This window comes from Thamnophis sirtalis, unplaced genomic scaffold, assembly GCF_051295495.1.
Source record: "Thamnophis sirtalis isolate CommonGarterSnake01/CBP01778 unplaced genomic scaffold, rThaSir2_p1.2 scaffold_4, whole genome shotgun sequence".
Classification (NCBI taxonomy): Eukaryota; Metazoa; Chordata; class Lepidosauria; order Squamata; family Natricidae; genus Thamnophis; species Thamnophis sirtalis.
The window spans coordinates 128,027,633-128,046,968 of NW_028261384.1; the positions used below are offsets into that span (position 1 = coordinate 128,027,633).

Here is a 19,336-nt window from a genome sequence, read left to right on the forward strand (position 1 = left end):
TGTCCTCCCACCCACCCCCCAAAAAGTTGGATACTACTATCAGAATCCAATAAGGGCTTCTTAGCGTCTCAAAACCTCTGAATTGGATTTTGGTAACTACCATATTATACTTAAGCCTCCTTCAAAGCATTACTCATGAACATCCAAGACTATAAAAAAATCTAAGCCACTGGCAAACAAAATGCTGGACAAAATTGCCATGGGAAGAAATTGTACTTTATTGGTTGACATGGATATAAACCTAGACACATTCCAACATTAGACAAACATTTATTTTGTGCATTTTTGAAAAAAAAATCTGGCTCAGTTTTCCCAGACTGCAAAGTCTAGCAGAAAAAGGAAACATAACATTGAGGAGAATTTATAAGATTCAGAAACATAATTCAGTTTTTTTTAATAAGTTTGTCCTTTCTATTTAAATCAGGTCTCAGAAGAATAATATAGCATTTTGGGAAAAAGATGCAGCCAAGCAATCCCATTGCTGAAGCCAAAATGGAGAAGATCTCCACCACCACCATGTACTTCCCCTTGGTGCTCAGATAGGTGGGAACAAATGTTACCCAGACACTGCAAAAGACCAACATGCTAAAGGTGATGAATTTGGCTTCATTGAAGCTGTCAGGTAACTTCCTAGCTAGGAAGGCCACAGTGAAGCTGATAAAGGTCAAGAATCCCATAAAGCCAAGGACAGTATAAAACATGATGGTTGATCCTTCATTACATTCTAGTATAATTTCTTCAGCCATTGAGTGACTATTAGAATCTGGAAATGGGGGAGAAATTGCCAGCCACACAACACAAATTGTGACTTGTATCAGGGAGCAGGAAAGGACAATGGAGTTGGCTAGCCTTTTCCCCACCCATTTTTTTATTTGGGATCCTGGCTTGGTGGCCATGAAAGCAAGAACCACTATGGTTGTTTTACCCAAAATGCAAGATATGGCTACAGAGAAGATGATGCCAAAAGCAGTTTGCCGCATGAGACATTTCACTGGATCAGGCTGCCCAATGAAAAGAAAAGTGCAGAGGAAAGATAGCTGGAGAGCAATGAGAAGAATGTAGGTGATGTTCCTGTTGTTGGCTTTGACTATGGGGGTTTCCCACTGTTTAATGAAGATCCTCAGCACCAAAGCCGAAGTTGCAAGAAACAAGACAGCTACGGTGGTCAAAGTGATTCCCAAGGGTTCTTCGTAAGACAAGAATGTTATCCGTTTTTCAATGCAAAGATTGTGAGCTACATTTGGGTATTGACCTTCTGGACATTGTAAACAGTCATCTGCATCTGCAAAAGAAAGCATTAATATTTATACGCAGAGTTATGAAATGAAGGATCCTTGGTGTTCTCTTGGTTGTTTTCCTGCAGATATTTCATTACCCAACCTAGGTAATATCATCAGTTCTAGTGACTACACTGATGATGTTACCTAGTTTCAGTGGTGGGTTCCTACCGGTTAGGACCGGTTTCGCTGAACCAGTAGTGGTTTGGCAGCCTGGGTCACTGGAACAGGCAGCGAACCCAGGTATACCACGCCCGCGAACTGGTTCTCTGGGCGGCGCCATAAGCGCAACAATCTTGCATTTTAGTTCTGTGCATATGCAGAGCAATTTTAATTGCACTGTGCATGGGTGCACAGTGTGCATCAAACGCACCCAAAGCACAAAGTGCATGCATGCACATAAAGCACACATGAGCAAACTGACAGTAGTGCCTGCTGGAACCCACCCCTGTCTAGTTGGGATAATGAAACATTTGCAAGAAAACAACCAAGCTCAGAGAGCACTAAGGACTGCTCAAAGAAAACATTGTGGCCCAAATAACCTGTGAATGCAACTCCATTTATTTCTAATTAATTGTGTACATTTTATTTGTATTACAGCATTGCAACTTGAGAATGGGAACATCTACATGCAGAAAAGTAACCTGTATATGCTTGGTCATATAGAGACCAAGAATGTTGCTTGTGTCGATCTCAATGTCATTTTGGAGGATGGAAGGATTGTATAAGACAAAAGTTTATGTCAATTCAGAGTTTCCTAATTTATTTTTTTGCAGAGAAATATTGTGATACTTCTTTGTGAGCTCATCTTGGAATCTTACTTAACAACTGACTTATTTTATGAAAGATGAGTTAAAATCTATCTTTTTTCTTAATACCATGTTTCTCAGTGATAGGATTCATTTTTTTTTACTACCAGTTCTGTGGGCATGGCTTGGTGGGTGTGGCATGGCCTAGTGAACATGGTTTGTTGGGCATGGCAGGGGAAGGATATTGTAAAATCTCCATTCCCTCCCCACTCCAGGGAAAGGATACTGTAAAATCTCCATTTCATACCGGACAGCTGGGCCTAGGGAGGCAGAGAATAGATGGGGGGGGGGGGGGGGTGGAGCCAGTCAGAAGTGGTATTTACTGGTTCTCCGAACTACTCAAAATTTCTTCTACTGGTTCTCCAGAACTGGTCAGAACTTGCTGAATACCACCTCTGGTGTTTTTCCGAAAATACAACCAACTCAGAAAGTATGTCCTAGCTTGATTTTTACACCTGTGCCCAATATAAGCCCTATCCCCAAAATAAGCCCTATTTAAGACCTCGCCCACTCCAGGTGCACAGGGAAATACCTTTGGACAGTTGCAGCCATGCATCACACACCTCAGCCTATTTCCTCTGCAGTTGGCAAGGCTTTCCTGAAGGCCTATGTAGCCAATAACAGAGCTCTGGATTGATCCGGAGCTCTGTTATCAGTTGCAGAAACCTTTCCAAAAGGCCTCTCTAGATAACAGAGCTCCATATCAATCCAGAGCTCTGTTATCGGCTACATAGGCCTTCAGGAAAGTCTTACTGGCCTTGCTGGTGATGACATGCCCAAGTGAGGTGAATCAGTGGATGACATTCCTCCAACCCCACCACAAAAAAAAGAGCTGGTGCTTTTTTTAGTGGCAAAAAAATATGAGACAGGGTCAATTTCTGGAAAACACCATATCTAGGAAGAAGTAATCTAATTCCTTGGAGAAATTTCCCTTAACTCATAAAGTTTTTCATTTTGGATATTCTTCATGTTCAACTGACAATTATTTTAACAAGAATTCCAGTTATTTATATTTAAAGATCCATTAATATTGTAATTCATTATCAGAGCAGCAGAAGAACCAATATTTATGTTCCATATCTATTTATGTGCCTGCTTCTCTCCAAAATGCACACACTCATCTTCTTGCTTCTTTATACCTAACAGTATCATGAGCCATGGTGGTGCAGTGGTTAGAATGAAGTACTGTAGGCAACTTCTGCTGATTGCTGGCTGCCAGCAGTTCAGTAGTTCAATTCTCACTGGCTCAAGATTGACTCAGCCTTCCATCCTTCCAAGGCAGATAAAATGAAGAGCCAGATTTTTGGCATATTGCCAAGTCTGTAACTTGTTTAGAGAGGGCTATAAAGCATTGTGAAGTGTTATATACGTCAAAGTGCTATTGTCATATTCAATTCTCTTCCTTCAAAGATGAAGAATAATAAAACAGAAGTGCTCAACTTTTCCTAAGTGCTCCCTTAATTTTAAGATAATTTTACTCTCACCTAGTGAGAAGTCTTTTCATCATGTAGAATTTTTTTACATCTGATTCTGCACATATGGAAAGTCAAAATCAGATATAATGTTGTAGCCTGTCAGCCACCAGCCAGTTCAGCAGCCAAATCAGAAGAGGTGGAGGCATGGGAGTCAGGGTCAGCTTCAAAGCAATCTGGGAGCTCCAAGGGGGAAGAGGGAATGGAGCTGACAAAGAGAGAGAGAGAGAAAGAGACAAAGCCTGGGCCATCCGTCAGCCCTCAGATGGAGAGTCAACAGCTCCCAGATCTGGAGGTGGCTGATGAGGAAGAGGAGGAACAGCTGGGTCCAGTGTCTGATGCACAGATGCACAAAAAGCAGAGGAGAGGAAAGCAATGGAAATCTATGGGCCGATCCTAGGGAAGGAAGTGCCACTGCTGCTAGTGAGGCCCCACCAGGGGTGGGTTCCTGACATTTCATTTCATTTCATTTATTGAATTTATAGACCGCCCAATCCTGGAGGACTCCGGGCAGCCAATTCTAACCTCTTCCGTAGAAGAGGTTCCACAAATCTACAGTGCCATTTAGAACTGGTTCCAGCTCCCCCCCTGCCCATCTGCACATCATCAAGGAGAAGAATGAGAGGAGGAATTCTGGGAGTTGAAGTCCACAAGTCTTAAAACTGTCAAGTTTGAACACCCCTGTTTTTTTTTCTAAAGGGTTAGGGGTGCAAGGGTCTTGTAACTTGACAGCTTTAAGACTTGCACACTTCAATGCCAGAGTTCCTGAGCCAACATCATTGGAGAAGAAATTCTGGGACTTGGAGTCCACAAGTCTTAAAGCTGTCAAGTTTGAACACTCCTGGTGTTAGGGGTGCAAGGGTCTTGTAACTTGACAGCTTTAAGACTTGTGTGCTTCAAATGCCAGAGTTTCTGAGCCAACATTTTAGTTGCTAAGCAAGAGTGTTATTAAGTACGTTTCACCACATTTTACAAGTTGGCCATGCCCACCCAGTCACATGGCTAGCAGGCCACTCCCACCCAGTCACAGGGCCAGCAAGCCACTCTCACATGGCTGGCAAGCCACTCTCACAAAGCCGGACACACCTACAGAAGAGGTTCTAAAAAGTTTTGAAACCCACCACTAGACCCCACCTTGCACTGGGGATAAAAGGCAGGGGACGGAGATGAATAGGTGTGGCAGACAGCTATTCATCTTCTGCTCAGAAGGACTTGTTAGCCTGCCAGAGAAACATTTTGTTAGGGCTGCCAGCATTCCTAATAAAAGAATCTTTTGAGTTCATGTCAGCCGGTTTGTCATTTTGGGGTAGCTGGGTCAAAACATATAATGTCAGGGACAACAACAGGGGCCAGCAATTTAGATTTAGATGTTAGGAAACACTTTTGAAAAAAAATATATAATACTGAGGTTGCCTTGCTTCAATGAAGCCAATACTCTGCATTCTGAATAACTGATTACATTTGAGAACAATACAGTGCAGACTAAACACAGATAGGTACACAATACTCCTGGCGAGAGTCAATAAGCTTTCTCCATTATATACATGGCACATCTTACCTACTCTGTTTGAAATTTTCCCCTCTGCACAAGGAAGACAATCATAGCAGCAAAACGGTTTCTCGTCTATTTTTTTCTTGAGGTAGCCTGGATAACAATTTTCATTGCATACAGAAAGTGGTAGCGCCTATTCAGAAATGAAACCAGGAGGGAGTTCAATAGTTTTGTTTTATACACTCGTATTTCACTGTATATATGATATTCTGATAAATCTGAATGAGGTTTTGAGAAATTCTATACATGGCATACAAATCCACATTTTATTAGATAGGAAACTTGAATGAATGTCACCATAATAACGTGACATTGTCTATATGTCCTCATGGAATCGTGCATTTCCTGATATAGTCTAAGAGATTTTCTGAAGGCTTAATTGTTCGAACTGGATTTCCCTCAAATTCCATTTTGGTCAATCTAATCAGAAAATATCCATGGAGATTCTCAAACATCCATCTGATGGGTTGTCCCAAAGGTGCTTTACAAAAAGCAACAGAACTTTCTTGGGTTTTGTCCTTGAAAACATTTGAGAAACCTTTAGTTCTTTGAGAACTGAAGAAGCTTCTTGGATAAGAAATGAAATATTTACAAGGGGAAAAAAACAAAGCCCGGTTGTCTTTTGAAAAGCACCTTTGGGGTGAATCTGATCAGTAATGTATCCCATGATTTATAGGTGAAATTAAACCTTGGCATTATTTGCATTTTCACTGATTCCAGTCCTTTCTGTCAAATAGATCGTGAAAAGTAGTACTATAGAGCATTTACTCATGGGATACGGAGTTCCACTTGCATTTAATCAGCCTTGTAGAATATAAAATTATGAAACAGATCACTTTGTAAAGGTGTCAAAGTTACAGGTTAAAACTAAAGAAAATAGATGAAATTTCAAAACATGTGCAATTAGAATATAATAAAATTATAAGGTAGTGATTTACGACCTTTAATTGATGAAGAAGGAAAAATTTGAAACAATGAGGAATAAGATATTTTAACCAGTACCGTGTCTCAGCATGTAGCTTGTTTATTATTAAATAATTTCCAGCTTTTATAATTCAAAGATGGTTTCCTATGTACTTCTGAAAAGACAGTAAAAATTTAATAATGGAAGCCCTATATAATTGGGGGTCTAAGCAGGGGGTTAAACTAGAAGACCTTCCAACTCTGTTATTCTATTCTATTCCATTCCATTCCATTCCAATCCAACCCAATCCCTACTCTGTTCATTTTTCAACACATTTTATTGCCTTAATTTTATTACTAAATGAAGAATCTCAAATGATAAAAGTGATGCTTGAAAATGGCAAGGAGGAGGATTCTAGACAACCTGAAATGTCAGTAGGAAATACCTGGTTGAACATGGTCGGCCAGATGATGTTTTCTTCAGAAATTATGAAAGACTCTTCTGGAGAAGCCAATGGGTCTACCTTTCCAACTTTGATTTTAAGGAAAGTTTGGTTTGGGAATGTGATCCAGTTGATGATATCAAATCCAGTTCCTAATTCCCCCTTTTCATTAAAGAAAACTTTTTCCCCAACACTGTTGTTAAATAAGACTGTTCTCAGGTAAGGATGGAGCTAAATGGAAGCAAATCAAACACAAATGTTTTGTGTTTGAATTATGTTGATTCTTTAGCTTTGTGTTTTAATTGTGCAGGCTGTCCAGGGTTACGTGTGTGAGATGGGCAGCTATATAAATTCAATAAATAAATAAATAAATGCAATTGATCTTGAAAAAATAAATATTCCTATGCTAAATGTACAGTACTACTTTTTAAAAGTTCTGGGTAATACTGTACAGGTGAATTATAATATTAATAAACATAATTTCACCAAAGGGAAATGGCTTGACAAAGCTTCAAACAGCATTATGAAACGGTGATTTAGTCAAATGCATTTTTCCCCAAATTGAATTGTTCTTACACAGCTCCCCCACACTGCTGTCATAAAAAGTGGACCAGGGCAAAGATTTGTGTAATTTCTAAACTATGTGGATACTGAACTTGAAATGTGCATTTTTCCGGTCAGAAAATCACCTGAACACATCAGGAAAGTTTGATCAATGTATCATTCTACCATATTTTTCAGAGTGTAAGACATAACCCCCCCCCTAAAAGAGGCTGGAAATTTGGTGCATCTTATACAATAGCAATAGCAGTTAAACTTATATACCGCTTCATAGGGCTTTCAGCCTTCTGTAAGTGGTTTACAGAGTCAGCATATCGCCCCCACAGTCTGGGTCCTCATTTCACCCACCTCAGAAGGATGGAAGGCTGAGTCAACCTTGAGCCGGTGAGATTAGAACCGCTGAACTGCAGATAACAGTCAGCTGAAGTGGCCTGCAGTACTGCACCCTAACCACTGCACCAACTCAGCTCTACACCAAATGTAGCCCCTCAGACCCACCGGCCCCTACCCTTTCTCGTCCACAAATCATGTTTTCGGGCGACGATCGGCGGCAATGTGCTTTAGTGGTCCCTGCAGCCTGGAACAGTTTCAAATGGAGCATTTGGAGGGTGAAAATGCAAGGCATAGAGGCCAAAATAGTGACCCTGAACAGCTGCTGCCTTGTCTGACTAGTTCCATGCTTTGCCTGCTGTACTCACTGGATCTCCCTGTGACAATCAGCTGTGGTTTTGAAGCTGCATATCAGCCCCAACAAGGCCTGTGTGCTCACAACCTGCGAACCTGTTGCTAACGTTCATCTCTGGGAACAGCTGATTGAGGGTATTCCGGGAGGCTGATCCACCCGCCAATCAGCTGCTTGTGCTGAATTAGGGTAAAGTGCTGAAACTGACCAGGCTGTTTATTAATGATGCTAGCCAGATAAATACTGATGGATCAGGCTGAAATTTGACTGGATCTCATCAGCTCGGGCAAACCAATAGGGACAATTTGAATCGGCTCCCTGAACCAGTAGAAATCACCCCTGGTTGGCCCCATCCATGGCCACCCAGTTACCGCTCATCTCTTCCGTCCACTCGCATGGCCCTTCTGACTGCTCAACCCGCCTAACTAATCCAAACATTTATCCCTCCATTCACAGCAGAGCTGCTGCAGCCTGTCCCTTTAAGGCAGTCCCTTGGAGGGAGGGGGCCAGGGTGGATGATAAAGGGAAGAGCAAATCTGCTGTGAATGGAGAGAGAAACAGTTGGATTCTCTCTAGCACATAAGTCAATGTTAAATGCGGCAGAGAGAATCTGAATCTTTCTCCTCCATTCACAGAGGAGCTCCTGCAGCCTATCGCTTTAAGGTAGTCCCTGGGAGGGAGTGGGCCGGGGGGGGACCATAAAGGGAGCAGCAGTTCTTCTGTGAATGGAGGGAGAAATGTTCAGATTCTCTTTGACACAGCATTCACTATGAGCCCTTCTCGTGCCATACACACATTTTTTTCCTACTGAGTTCTGTGGGCATTGCTTGGTGGGGGGGGTCCTGTGATTGAGTGGGCATGGCCGTGAGTGACATTAAGTTGGCCACACCCACTCAGTCACAGGAACCTCCCCCCATCAAGCCATGCCCACAAAACTAGTAGGAGAAAAAATTGAACGTCAGCCCTGCGATGGATGCTGGTAGGTAGAAGCAGAATTTTTTTTCTTATTTTCCTCCCCAAAAACTAAGGTGTGTCTTATACTCCAAAAATACAGTAATTTCTTCTAATATTACCAGCCATGTTTCTTCCTTGAGAATCATCAGGCTTCCATGGTCCGCCCTTGCTCCGTGTTTGTGTTTGGATGAAAACATGGCTTGTAAAGCATATGCCATGGCATAGATTGCATTATAAATGCTGTAACTCTGCCCAGTCATGGTGGTCTCAAATATCGAATTAGGAAGAGTCTCCAGCTTCTCTTCTCCAGTGCACAGCACTCCACCCGCCTCACCTAACCTATCTTTAAAGAAAGAACATTCAAATGCCTGTTCCCAGAACAATCTTGTTATATGGTCTTCTTCTTCTGAAGTAGGACTTCTCATCTGCAAGAATGGTTTGAATTCCGTCACCTCCTTGGAAGAAACTGCAAAAGATATGGCACCATGAATAAAGTCCAAAGGCCGTATTTTTTGAAAAGGGACTGATGTGAACTCCATTTGGGCTGGCATGATCCAGACTTTGTCTTTTCTCCTTACCGGTATATACTCATATTCTGAAAGATAGGGAAATATCCTGAAAACGGCAATGACCTGGTTTTCACAGTAGAGGATGACAACATTGGCCGTGCTGTTCATGACAATCTTGTACAAGGCAATAAAATCTTTAAATACCATGTCAATGTCATTCGAAAAAGTTTCTTTGGGCAACTCTTGCATGAAGTCAAAGCAAATACCTTTCTGGGCAAACAGTATATGGGCATTCCGTACGAACCTCTGCCCACTCTCATCACGTTGGGAGATCAGCCCTATCCACACCCACTTTAAATGCAACAGCAGCTGAAGAATCCCCTTGGTCTGAAGCGCCTCATTTGGGAAAAAACGATGAAAGAAAACGGTGTCTTCGCTGTTGTCTACCATTGGAGCGGATCCATAGATGAGCTAAGAAAAATAATTTAAATTTGTTGGGTTTTAGAGTTTATGATTCAGACTACGTTGATTGCAAACTTCAAAAGAAATATAGTCTAGAAAGATTTTTTTTGCTTTAATAAGTATAAGTGAATAAAAATAAATAATATTTCAATGCCAGAGATTTGATGATTTATTGTTTCAGTAATTCCTGAACTTTAACAGGATAACAAAATAACAGAATAACAGAATTGGAAGGGACCTTGGAAGTTTTCTAGTCAAACCTCTGCTCAAGCAGGAAACCATATACCAGTTCAGACAAATCATTGTCCAATCTCTTCTTAAAATTCTCATGTCCAATCCTCTGAGATCCTCTACTCCACCCACAACTTCTGAAGGCAAGTCATTCCATTGATTAATTGTTCTGCCCTTAATTCTAGTTGTTTCTCTCCTTGATTAATTCTCATCCATTGCTTCTTGTTCTGCCTTCAGGCACTTTAGAAGATAGGTTGCCACCTCCCCTTTTTTATCTCAGATATTCTTAGATATTGGAACACTGCTATCATGTCACTCCTAGTTCTTCTTTTCATTAAACTAGATATACATACTTCCTGCAACTGTTCTTCATAGTTTTTAGCTTTCGGTTCCCTAAACATTTTTGTTGCTGGTCTCTGCAATGTTTCTAGATTTATTTGAATTCACAAAATCTTCTCATTTTCCATGTGATGATCTGCTATGATATTTGATGGTATGACAAGTGATATATGATATGGTACAATATGATATAGTATATTGCCTTCCATATAAGAGTGGCCTGATTAGGAAGTAGTGTCTCCTTGCCCCGTTCTTTAGAACAGGAGTGAGAAATACAAATAATAATCTGAAGACACTGATTCACATTTGTACAATAGTCAGACTATTGCAATGTGCTCTATGTATTTTTCCAAGACAATATGCTGTCTTGGAAGGAAGTTTGGAGATTAGAGGAGCTATGAATGTGTTTTCCAGGTAATTACTCAAATACACTTGCCAGTGTCACACATGCACTGTGATCACCGCCTTGATTGCCCACACTCTTCTACACTCAAATGAAAATAAAGAATATCTCAATAAAGGACACTATCTCAGGTTATTTTCTTGCAGATGTTTTATTACTCAAACTAGGCAACATCATCGGTGTTAGAATATTACATAAGGTTTCAAGTGCACAGATTCTGATGGGCCATCGGAAGGACACAGAAGAATCATGGATCTAGCCCACAGGTGATAAAACTTATACTGATGAACACCTTATCCATGTCCTCAGATTCCACAAAGTCAAATGAATCTCAAGCTGTTTTCACCTTCTTCAAAAATAAAAATATTTTTTTGGGGGAAAATTATCCCAAAGAGTTGTAAGCATGATAGAACAAATGAAGCCATCTGCACAATTTTCAGTCTTCAAGGGAGGCTCTGCTTGTTGGGATTGCTTCTCTCCACCAAAAAGGAATGAGATTTTCTAAATATTTGCATTTCTATTTCAAACCAACTGAATTAAATATTTCTTTGTTCCTTCCAACTATCATGGATATGAATACAAGTTTTTATCTAGTTACATAAAAGGCCATGCAGCTTAAGGGAATGCTTTGTAAGATTGCATCAATTCCACTCCAGCATGAGTAAACACTGAAAGTGCACATAATGCTATTACCTTCCCACCAAAGGTGGTTCTTATTTTTCTACTTGCATTTTTACATGCTTTCAAACTGCTAGTTTGGCAGAAGCTGGGACAAGTAATGGGAGCTCACTCCATTATGCGGCGCTAGGGATTCAACCGCCGAACTGCCGACTTTTCTGATTGACAAGCTCAGCGTCTTAGCCACTGAGCCTCCACGTCCTTTAGGCACATATCACATAACTAATCCCTACTGTTTAGGCAATGTTGCCTTTTTTTTTTTACTCAGATGGTCAATTTGTATGCAAATCTCAAATTTACATACACACACATACACACACACTCACACATGCACACTCACACTATATATGAAATTTAAATAAAAAAGCTAACCAACCATGAATATTAGACATTGTGAAAAGAAAGATATTTATTCATAAGTTATTCTTACTTGTGGCATCTTGTAGATATTCAGAATATTTGGCATAAATGGACAGATGTTTGCATTAGGTCCTGCAATAACAGATATTGTCTTCTCCTGCATATCACATTTATAATTAGGGATGAATTTGCCCTGTGTGGACAATAGCTCCAGTGAAGCAAAATAGGTCCATTTAGCCATGAAATTGCTGTTCGTGATGCGAATGCCCAGGGTCACATTAGATAAGAGCTGAGGGTTTTCATTGATCTCCTTTACAGCAAAAATTAAAGCTAAGGTGTGTTGATAGTTTTGAAGAAAAAACCTGCAATGAGAATTATGGATGCATAGAGTTCTAGAGTGAAAAACAATGTGATCTTCAGGCAGCAACTAGAATTGGGTTTTCTGCTTTCAAATATATTTTAAAACTAACTTAAAACATGAAATATATGTTTATATGAAAAAGAACAAACATATTTCACTAGAGAATGGATGAATGGCCAAATAGAATATTCATGAATGATATTACATTTGGCTTGTCTTACTATTTTTAATCCTGCTTTATACATCTTCTTTCTTATAGAGTCTGTCATTGGCACCTCTATAACTGTCTGGTTGGGTTCTGCAACCAAACAAGACAGACACAGATTTCAGAGGATAATCAGAATTGCAGAATTGAGGATCTATATACTGCACAAGTCAGAAAGAGGGCCGTGAAAATATTTAAGACCCCTCATATCCTGGACATAAATTGTTTCAACTCCTACCCTCAAAATGACGCTATAGAGCTCTGCACACCAAGACAACTAGACACAAGGACAGCTTTTCCCCTAATGCTATCACTCTGCTAAACAAATAATTCCCTTACCATGGTCAAACTATTCACTAAGGTTGCATTACTATTACTATTAGTCTTCTCATCATTCCTATCACCCATCTCCTCCCAATTATGACTGCAGAACTGTAATTTTGTTGCTTGTATCCTTACAATTTATATTGATATTGATTGTTTCCTGATTGCTTATTTGTACCCTATGACTATCATTAAGTGTTGTATCTTATGATTCTTGATGAATGTATCTTTTCTTTTTATGTACACTGAGAGCATATGCACCAAAGACAAATTCCTTGCGTGTCCAATCAGACTTGGCCAACAAAGAATTCTATTCTATTCTATTCCATTCCATTTTTTCTATTCTATTCTTCACTTTTTTTCTGTAAAAGTTTAAGCTCTGCAAGATGCAAGAATGCAATTATTTTAATTCTTTGAAACTGTTAAAGCAACCTTGCTATTTGCCAGGATCACGCAACAACTGCAGAAAGCAGAATAAGCAATCCTCGAGAAAAATGTATCTACTTCAAATATGTTCAAGATATACTTTAGAACTTAGAAGGTCTAAAGGACCATCTAAGACTTGAAGTCAAAATGCACACAGACCTATATTTTTCTTAATATCCATGAAAATAATTCAAATCCTAAATATTGATGTCTGATTAATTGCAAAAAGTGATCAGGGACACATTATTGGTGATACATTCTACAGTATATAAATTAAAAAGTGAACTGTAGATTTTCACCATTTCTAAAAACAAAAGGAATGACTGCACATTTTATTTAGTCACTTGATATTATAGGTTTTGTTTTATTTTTTTAAGGCAAGAAGTATACATGGGCATCTAAGTACATACAAGAAACTTGGATCAATCAACAAGAAATACCAACTATTATTGGCATGGTTGATAATGATGATACTATGCTATAATGCAATTATTATATGCTAAACATTACTATAAAGCAATTGGAAGGTAGGATTTCCATCAATAATACAATAGCAGAGTTGGAAGGATCTTGGAGGTCTTCTAGTCCAACCCCTTGCCTGGGCAGGAAACCCTATACCATTTCAGACAAATGGCTATCCAACATCTTTTTAAAGACTTCCAGTATTGGGGCATTCATAATTTCTGGAGACAAGCCGTTCCACTGATTAATTGTTCCAACTGTCAGGAAATTTCTCCTTGGTTCTAAGTTGCTTCTCTCCTTGATTAGTTTCCACCCATTGCTTCTTGTTCTACACTCAGGTGCTTTGGAGAATAGTTTTACTCCCTCTTCTTTATGGCATCTCCTGAGATATTGGAACACTGCTATCACGTCTCCCCTAGTCCTTCTTTTCATTCAACTAGACATACCCAGTACCTACAACCGTTCTTCATATGTTTTAGCCTCCAATCCCTTAATCACCTTTGTTGCTCTTCTCTGCACTCTTTCTAGAGTCTCCACATCTTTTTTACATCATGGGGACCAAAACTGGTTGCAGTATTCCAAGTATGACCTTACCAGGGCAATATAAAGTTGTATTAACCCTTCATATGATCTTGATTCTATCACTCTGTTTATGTAGCCTAGGACTGTGTTGGCTTTTTTGGCAGCTGATGCACACTGCTGGCTCATATTTAAATGGTTGTCCACTAGGATTCCAAGATCCTTTTCACAGTTACTACTATTAGGTCGACATTCCCTCTTTAAATATAGTTAAACATGCAAGTCATCATAGTAAAGAAAGATATCTAATAGCAGTATACATGAGGTCATCAACTAGTTCTTCATCTGGATGCCTTCTAAAATCCACTGCATCAGAAATCATGTAGAACTGAGAAATAATGCCAGCAATGATGAGATCTCCTCTATGATAATAATTATGCTTAAGAAGATTAGTCTTGCCCACTAGACAGCTAGCAGTAGCAGGAATATGGCATACCACATCTGGCAGTAATATCATCAGCGACATGAACAGTAACATATTGTACAAGAAATCTGAATTTCCTTCTGAAAAATAAAAGTGTCATTAAAGTATAATAGCCTGCATATATGCTATTTTACTTGCTTGCTTGGAACTTGGAAGTGTACAGTTTGAAGAACTGGATTGTCACAGTTCTGCCTTTTGCATCCCACGCCTGAATGGACAAGAAATGTTATTGGCTCCCTTCAATCATATTTCATTGTTATGGTATGCTCCCTGAAGCCCCATAGAGGTTTCAGAAGGAATTTAATTTATAAAATGTATTTTGGTAATTATAGGAAAGATAATCATGACTCCTTCCAGAGACAATGAATGGAAAATAACTTTTTTTAAAATCTGAAATAGCAAGAGAGTTTTAGGTCTATAATTTCCCCAGAAAAGCTTGTATATACTATTAAAGCTTAATCCCCAAATGATCCCAGGTTAGAATGTGAGGAAATAAATATGTTTTAATGAGAGGCCCCTTTTTCAACACTTTTTAAAAAGCAGAAAAAAAGAATGGATTGTTTCCCTATATTCATTTACTACACATAATTATTAATTCATAATCAAGAGGCGTGTGCCATAACTTAGCAAGTTTGGTGAGAATACAGAGCTGCAATTACATCCATTTATCTTTTAATATTTTAGCAGCTGCAATGTCAATTGATATTTAATTGTTTATAGGTTATCACATTTAATGTCCACTCTCTAAATGATCATTTGAAGTTACGATGGTAAGGAATGTGGGGTATATCTGACAGGCAGAGGTGGTATTCAGCAGGTTCTGACCAGTTCTGGAGAACCAGTAGCAGAAATTTTGAGTAATTAGGAGAACCGGTAAATACCACCTCTGAACGGCCCTGCCCCCATCTATTCTCTGCCTCCCGAGTCCCAGCTGATTGGGAGGAAATGGGAATTTTGCAGTAACCTTACCCTTCTATGCTCACCAAGCCACACCTGCCAAGCCACGCCCACCAAGCCATGCTCACAGAATCGGTAGTAAAAAATGTGAATCCCACCACTGCTGACAGGTCATTGTGGCTGCACTGATTGTAATACCTCCATTGTCATAGGATCACAATATGAGTGTTTGGAATTTAAATCACAATTATTGATTTATCAAATTTTAAACCCAACTATCATCCTAACTGAGGGACTTTGGTGTGTGTGAATGTGAATAAAATATTAAAAACTTTGTACACACACACACAATAACAAAATTATATATATATATATATATATATATATATATATATATATATATATATATATATATATATATATATATATATATATATATATATATATATATATAAAATATATAGATATATTAAATAAAATACAAAAAATTTATACACACATATGCATACACTTACACACACATGTGTATCAAACAATACTAAAAATTAATTCAAAGTTGACAAAAGAGTTTTTAGCTCACTAACTACCCCATAGTTACATGCTTCTGGATATGCCCTAAGCTACACCATTGAACTATGTTTTCATGCCTTTCTGGAAGGTTAGGAGAGGGGGCCCTGCCTCCCTTATGAGGGGAAAGTGTTTCACAAGGTGGAGGCAATGGCAGAGAAAACTTCCCGAACCTCGCCAGTCAGCATACAGGATAGGAGCTGGGTTGGTGCAGTGGTTAGAATGCAGTATTGCAGGCTCTGCCAACTGCCAGGAATTTGATTCTGACCAGCTCAGCCTTCTATCCTTCTGAGGGTGTTAAAATGAGGACTCAGAGTGTTGGGGGCAATATGATGTTCTTTGAAAATCACTCAGAGAATACTGTAAAGCACTATGGAGTGGTATAGTAATCTAATTGCTATTGCTATTTGGCTAATGAGGTCAGCAATATACAGTACCTCCACTGCCTGACCTGGTGGGACAGGATAATGTAGTGGTTCCATAGACAGGCCCCCTAGGCCTGTCCCTCATTAAAACATGAAATGACCCACAATTGTCATTTGTAACTTTCATTTCCTAAGAGCAAAATCAATAGGGAAGCCAGTAGGAGGTTGGCAATAGTGATCACATGACCACAGGTTCCTGTGACTTCACAGGATCTCTCTAACAATGGCAACTGGGACTGCTGGATCTTCTGTGACAGAACATCAGGCACTTAGCAATAAAGTCTCTCATCCCAATTACCATTAGTGAGGAAGGACTATTCACATTTTCTTACCCAAACTCATATTTGAACTGATGGAAGTCAGGGAGAAAAATATTATGGTGCTTTTTTACAAGGTCATGAAGTCTGCAACTCTATACTTTGATGAAACAGAAGATCCCAGGTTAGAAATGATGATTACTGTATTTTTCATCGTATAAGATTAAGGTGACCAGATTTTCAGATTGGTAAAGAGGGACACCATTGACCGGGAGGGCGGGGTGGGGGGCTTGATTAAAAATTTTATATTTTGTCAAACATGACCCCAGGACACTGAAATTATCATAAATATGAATCTGTTGCCAAACATCAAAATTTTGATCACATGACCATGAGGATGCTGCAATGGTCGCTAAGTGTGAAAATGGTCACTAAGTGTGAAAACTGTCATCAGACACTTTTTTCAATGCCATTGTAACTTTGGTCACTAAATGAACTGTTTGAAAGTTAAGGCTAGCTTGCATTATAATGCCTTATGCTGGCTTGCATTTTCAAGAGAGAGAAGCTAAACTCTTTGTTAGAATTGAAAAACAAATGAATAGAGTAGAGTAGAGTAAAGAAAATGACAATGCCTACTTAGAAATTATTAATCCATTGAATATTCTGATTTTAGGAGAAGGAGGAGAAATTCTTATAATATCATAGTATTCTGTGTTTATCAAACGTTAGTATATATCAGCAAAAATGTGTAATAAGCATTGTAGTAGGTCATCTATTTCTCTTTTAGTTCTGGTCTTTTTCTTAAATCCCCTTTGACAGTCCATTAAACAGGATGATTTTAACTCATGCATAGAACATTTTAATTCATTTTATGTGCAGTTTTCATTCATTTGCACTATATCATGAGAAAGTAGAATAATGATATTTTCTTCCCATGTACCTAATATGGCATCTCTTAATATGTGCTTCTGAAAATATGAGTGGGATTTACTTTCCCCTCCCAGAGGAAGGAATGTCAGCCAAGTTGGAGGTCATGGCCTTCTATCATTAGTATCCTTTTATTTTTCAGTTGAATCCAATTCTTAAGCCACATCATGGCTGCAGCTTGATAATAGAGTCCCCAGTCCCCAGGAGGGCAATCCTCCTTTACTTCTGCTGTCCTTGTAAGAGTTTGAGTTTTATACGTAGTTTTTTCCCCCTACCCAAATAAATTTAAATACTATTTTATTTAATTGTTCAAAAAATGCCTAATTTTATTGGTATTGTTTGAAAAATATATAGCAATTCAAATAATATATTTATTTTAATTGTTGAAATTCTGCCAATTAATGTTATCTATAGTTTGGCCCAATTATCCAAATCCTTTTGTATTTGTTTTAGCAGTCTCTTGTAATTGTCTTCTTTTATTGTTGTACATTTTGCCGTTAGCCATATTCCCAAATATCTAATTTTTTTTGACCTTGAAATCCCCAATTTCTCCTCCAGTTCTTCAATTTGTCTATCAGTAAGATTCTTGGTTAACATTATGGTTTTCTCTTTATTTATTTGAAGCCCTGCTACTTTGCTGAATTGTTTTATTTCTTGTAATAATATTTGTCCACTTTCTAATGGGTCTTCTATAGTAAATGCCATATTGTCTGCGAAGGCTGGGGGTTTATATTCCTCCTTTTTAATTTTTAATCCCTTTATTTCCTAGTTTTGCCTGATTTGTATCATTAATTACTCTATTGAGAGAATGAACAACAGGGGGAATTGGGGGACATCTCTGTCTCACCCCTTTAGCTTAATTAAATCCTTCTGTTAATTCTCCATTTAATATTATTTTTGCCACCTGGTTTGAGTAGATTGCTCTAATCATGCCAATAAATTTCTCTCCAAAGTTCATTTCTACTAATTTATTTATAAGAAAATCCCAATTCAGTTTATCAAATGCTTTTTGTGTATCAAAAAATATCAATGCCGATCATTTTCCTGGGTGAACCTTCATTATGGTTCATATAACCATGTGCTTGGTTAGTTCTTTTTCTTCTTCAAGTTTCTGATTTTGGGGTTCTTTTTGCATTTTTAGTTCCAATTTCTTCAGTTTCCCCTGGAGCTCTACATATTGGTTTTTTTATCTTTGTTCCTTCTTGCCATATATGCAATTGTTATGCCCCGCATATAGGCCTTAGTTGTGTCCCATAAATTTTGTATATAAGTATGTTTGTTCCAATTTTCTGTTTTAAAAACTTCAGCTCTTTTTCTATATACTGATTTTTTTTTTCTTTTACAACCTGGGTTTTTTTTTTAAAAAAAAAAAACATTATATGAAGATCCCAATTTGCCTCCAGTGATGGAGGCAATGATCTACCCAAATACCACAGTTCTCAATAAAATGGTCAGCTATGCAGAACTATTAGACAACAAAGGAGAATTAAAATTAGTCCAGGATTTGAAAATACAAGGAAATGTGATGGAATGGTGGCCTTATTTACAGATTATAACAAGGTTTAAAAAAGACTGTGAACAATATGGCATATATGATAAACAATTGGAAATAGACAAATTATTGCAAGAAACGGGAGAAAAATGATTACCAAAATATACAACTTTTTCTTAAGATATAAAATGGAAGAAGAGACTGTAAAAGAGACCATGATAACCTGGTCCAGAAATTTTGGACATAGTATAAAATTAGAGGATTGGGACAAATTGTGGGAAAGAAACTATCAACTTATGATGGCAGTAGCCTATAAGGAGAATTTATATAAAATGTTCTACCAATGGCACTTACC

The 19,336-nt window shown here is 38.5% G+C and overlaps 1 protein-coding gene across 1 annotated transcript; it reads right to left on the reverse strand.

Moving 5' to 3' along the window:
* Positions 1-383: 383 nt before the first annotated feature.
* Positions 384-14,470, reverse strand: LOC106548054 (vomeronasal type-2 receptor 26-like). Its single transcript, XM_087712048.1, has 6 exons — positions 14,253-14,470; positions 11,706-11,883; positions 8,773-9,633; positions 6,460-6,687; positions 5,117-5,243; positions 384-1,282 (listed from the first exon to the last, which is right to left on the reverse strand). The coding sequence occupies exons 1-6, from the start codon at positions 14,468-14,470 to the stop codon at positions 384-386; spliced, it is 2,511 nt and encodes an 836-aa protein (XP_087568174.1).
* Between the last annotated feature and the right edge of the window lie 4,866 nt (positions 14,471-19,336).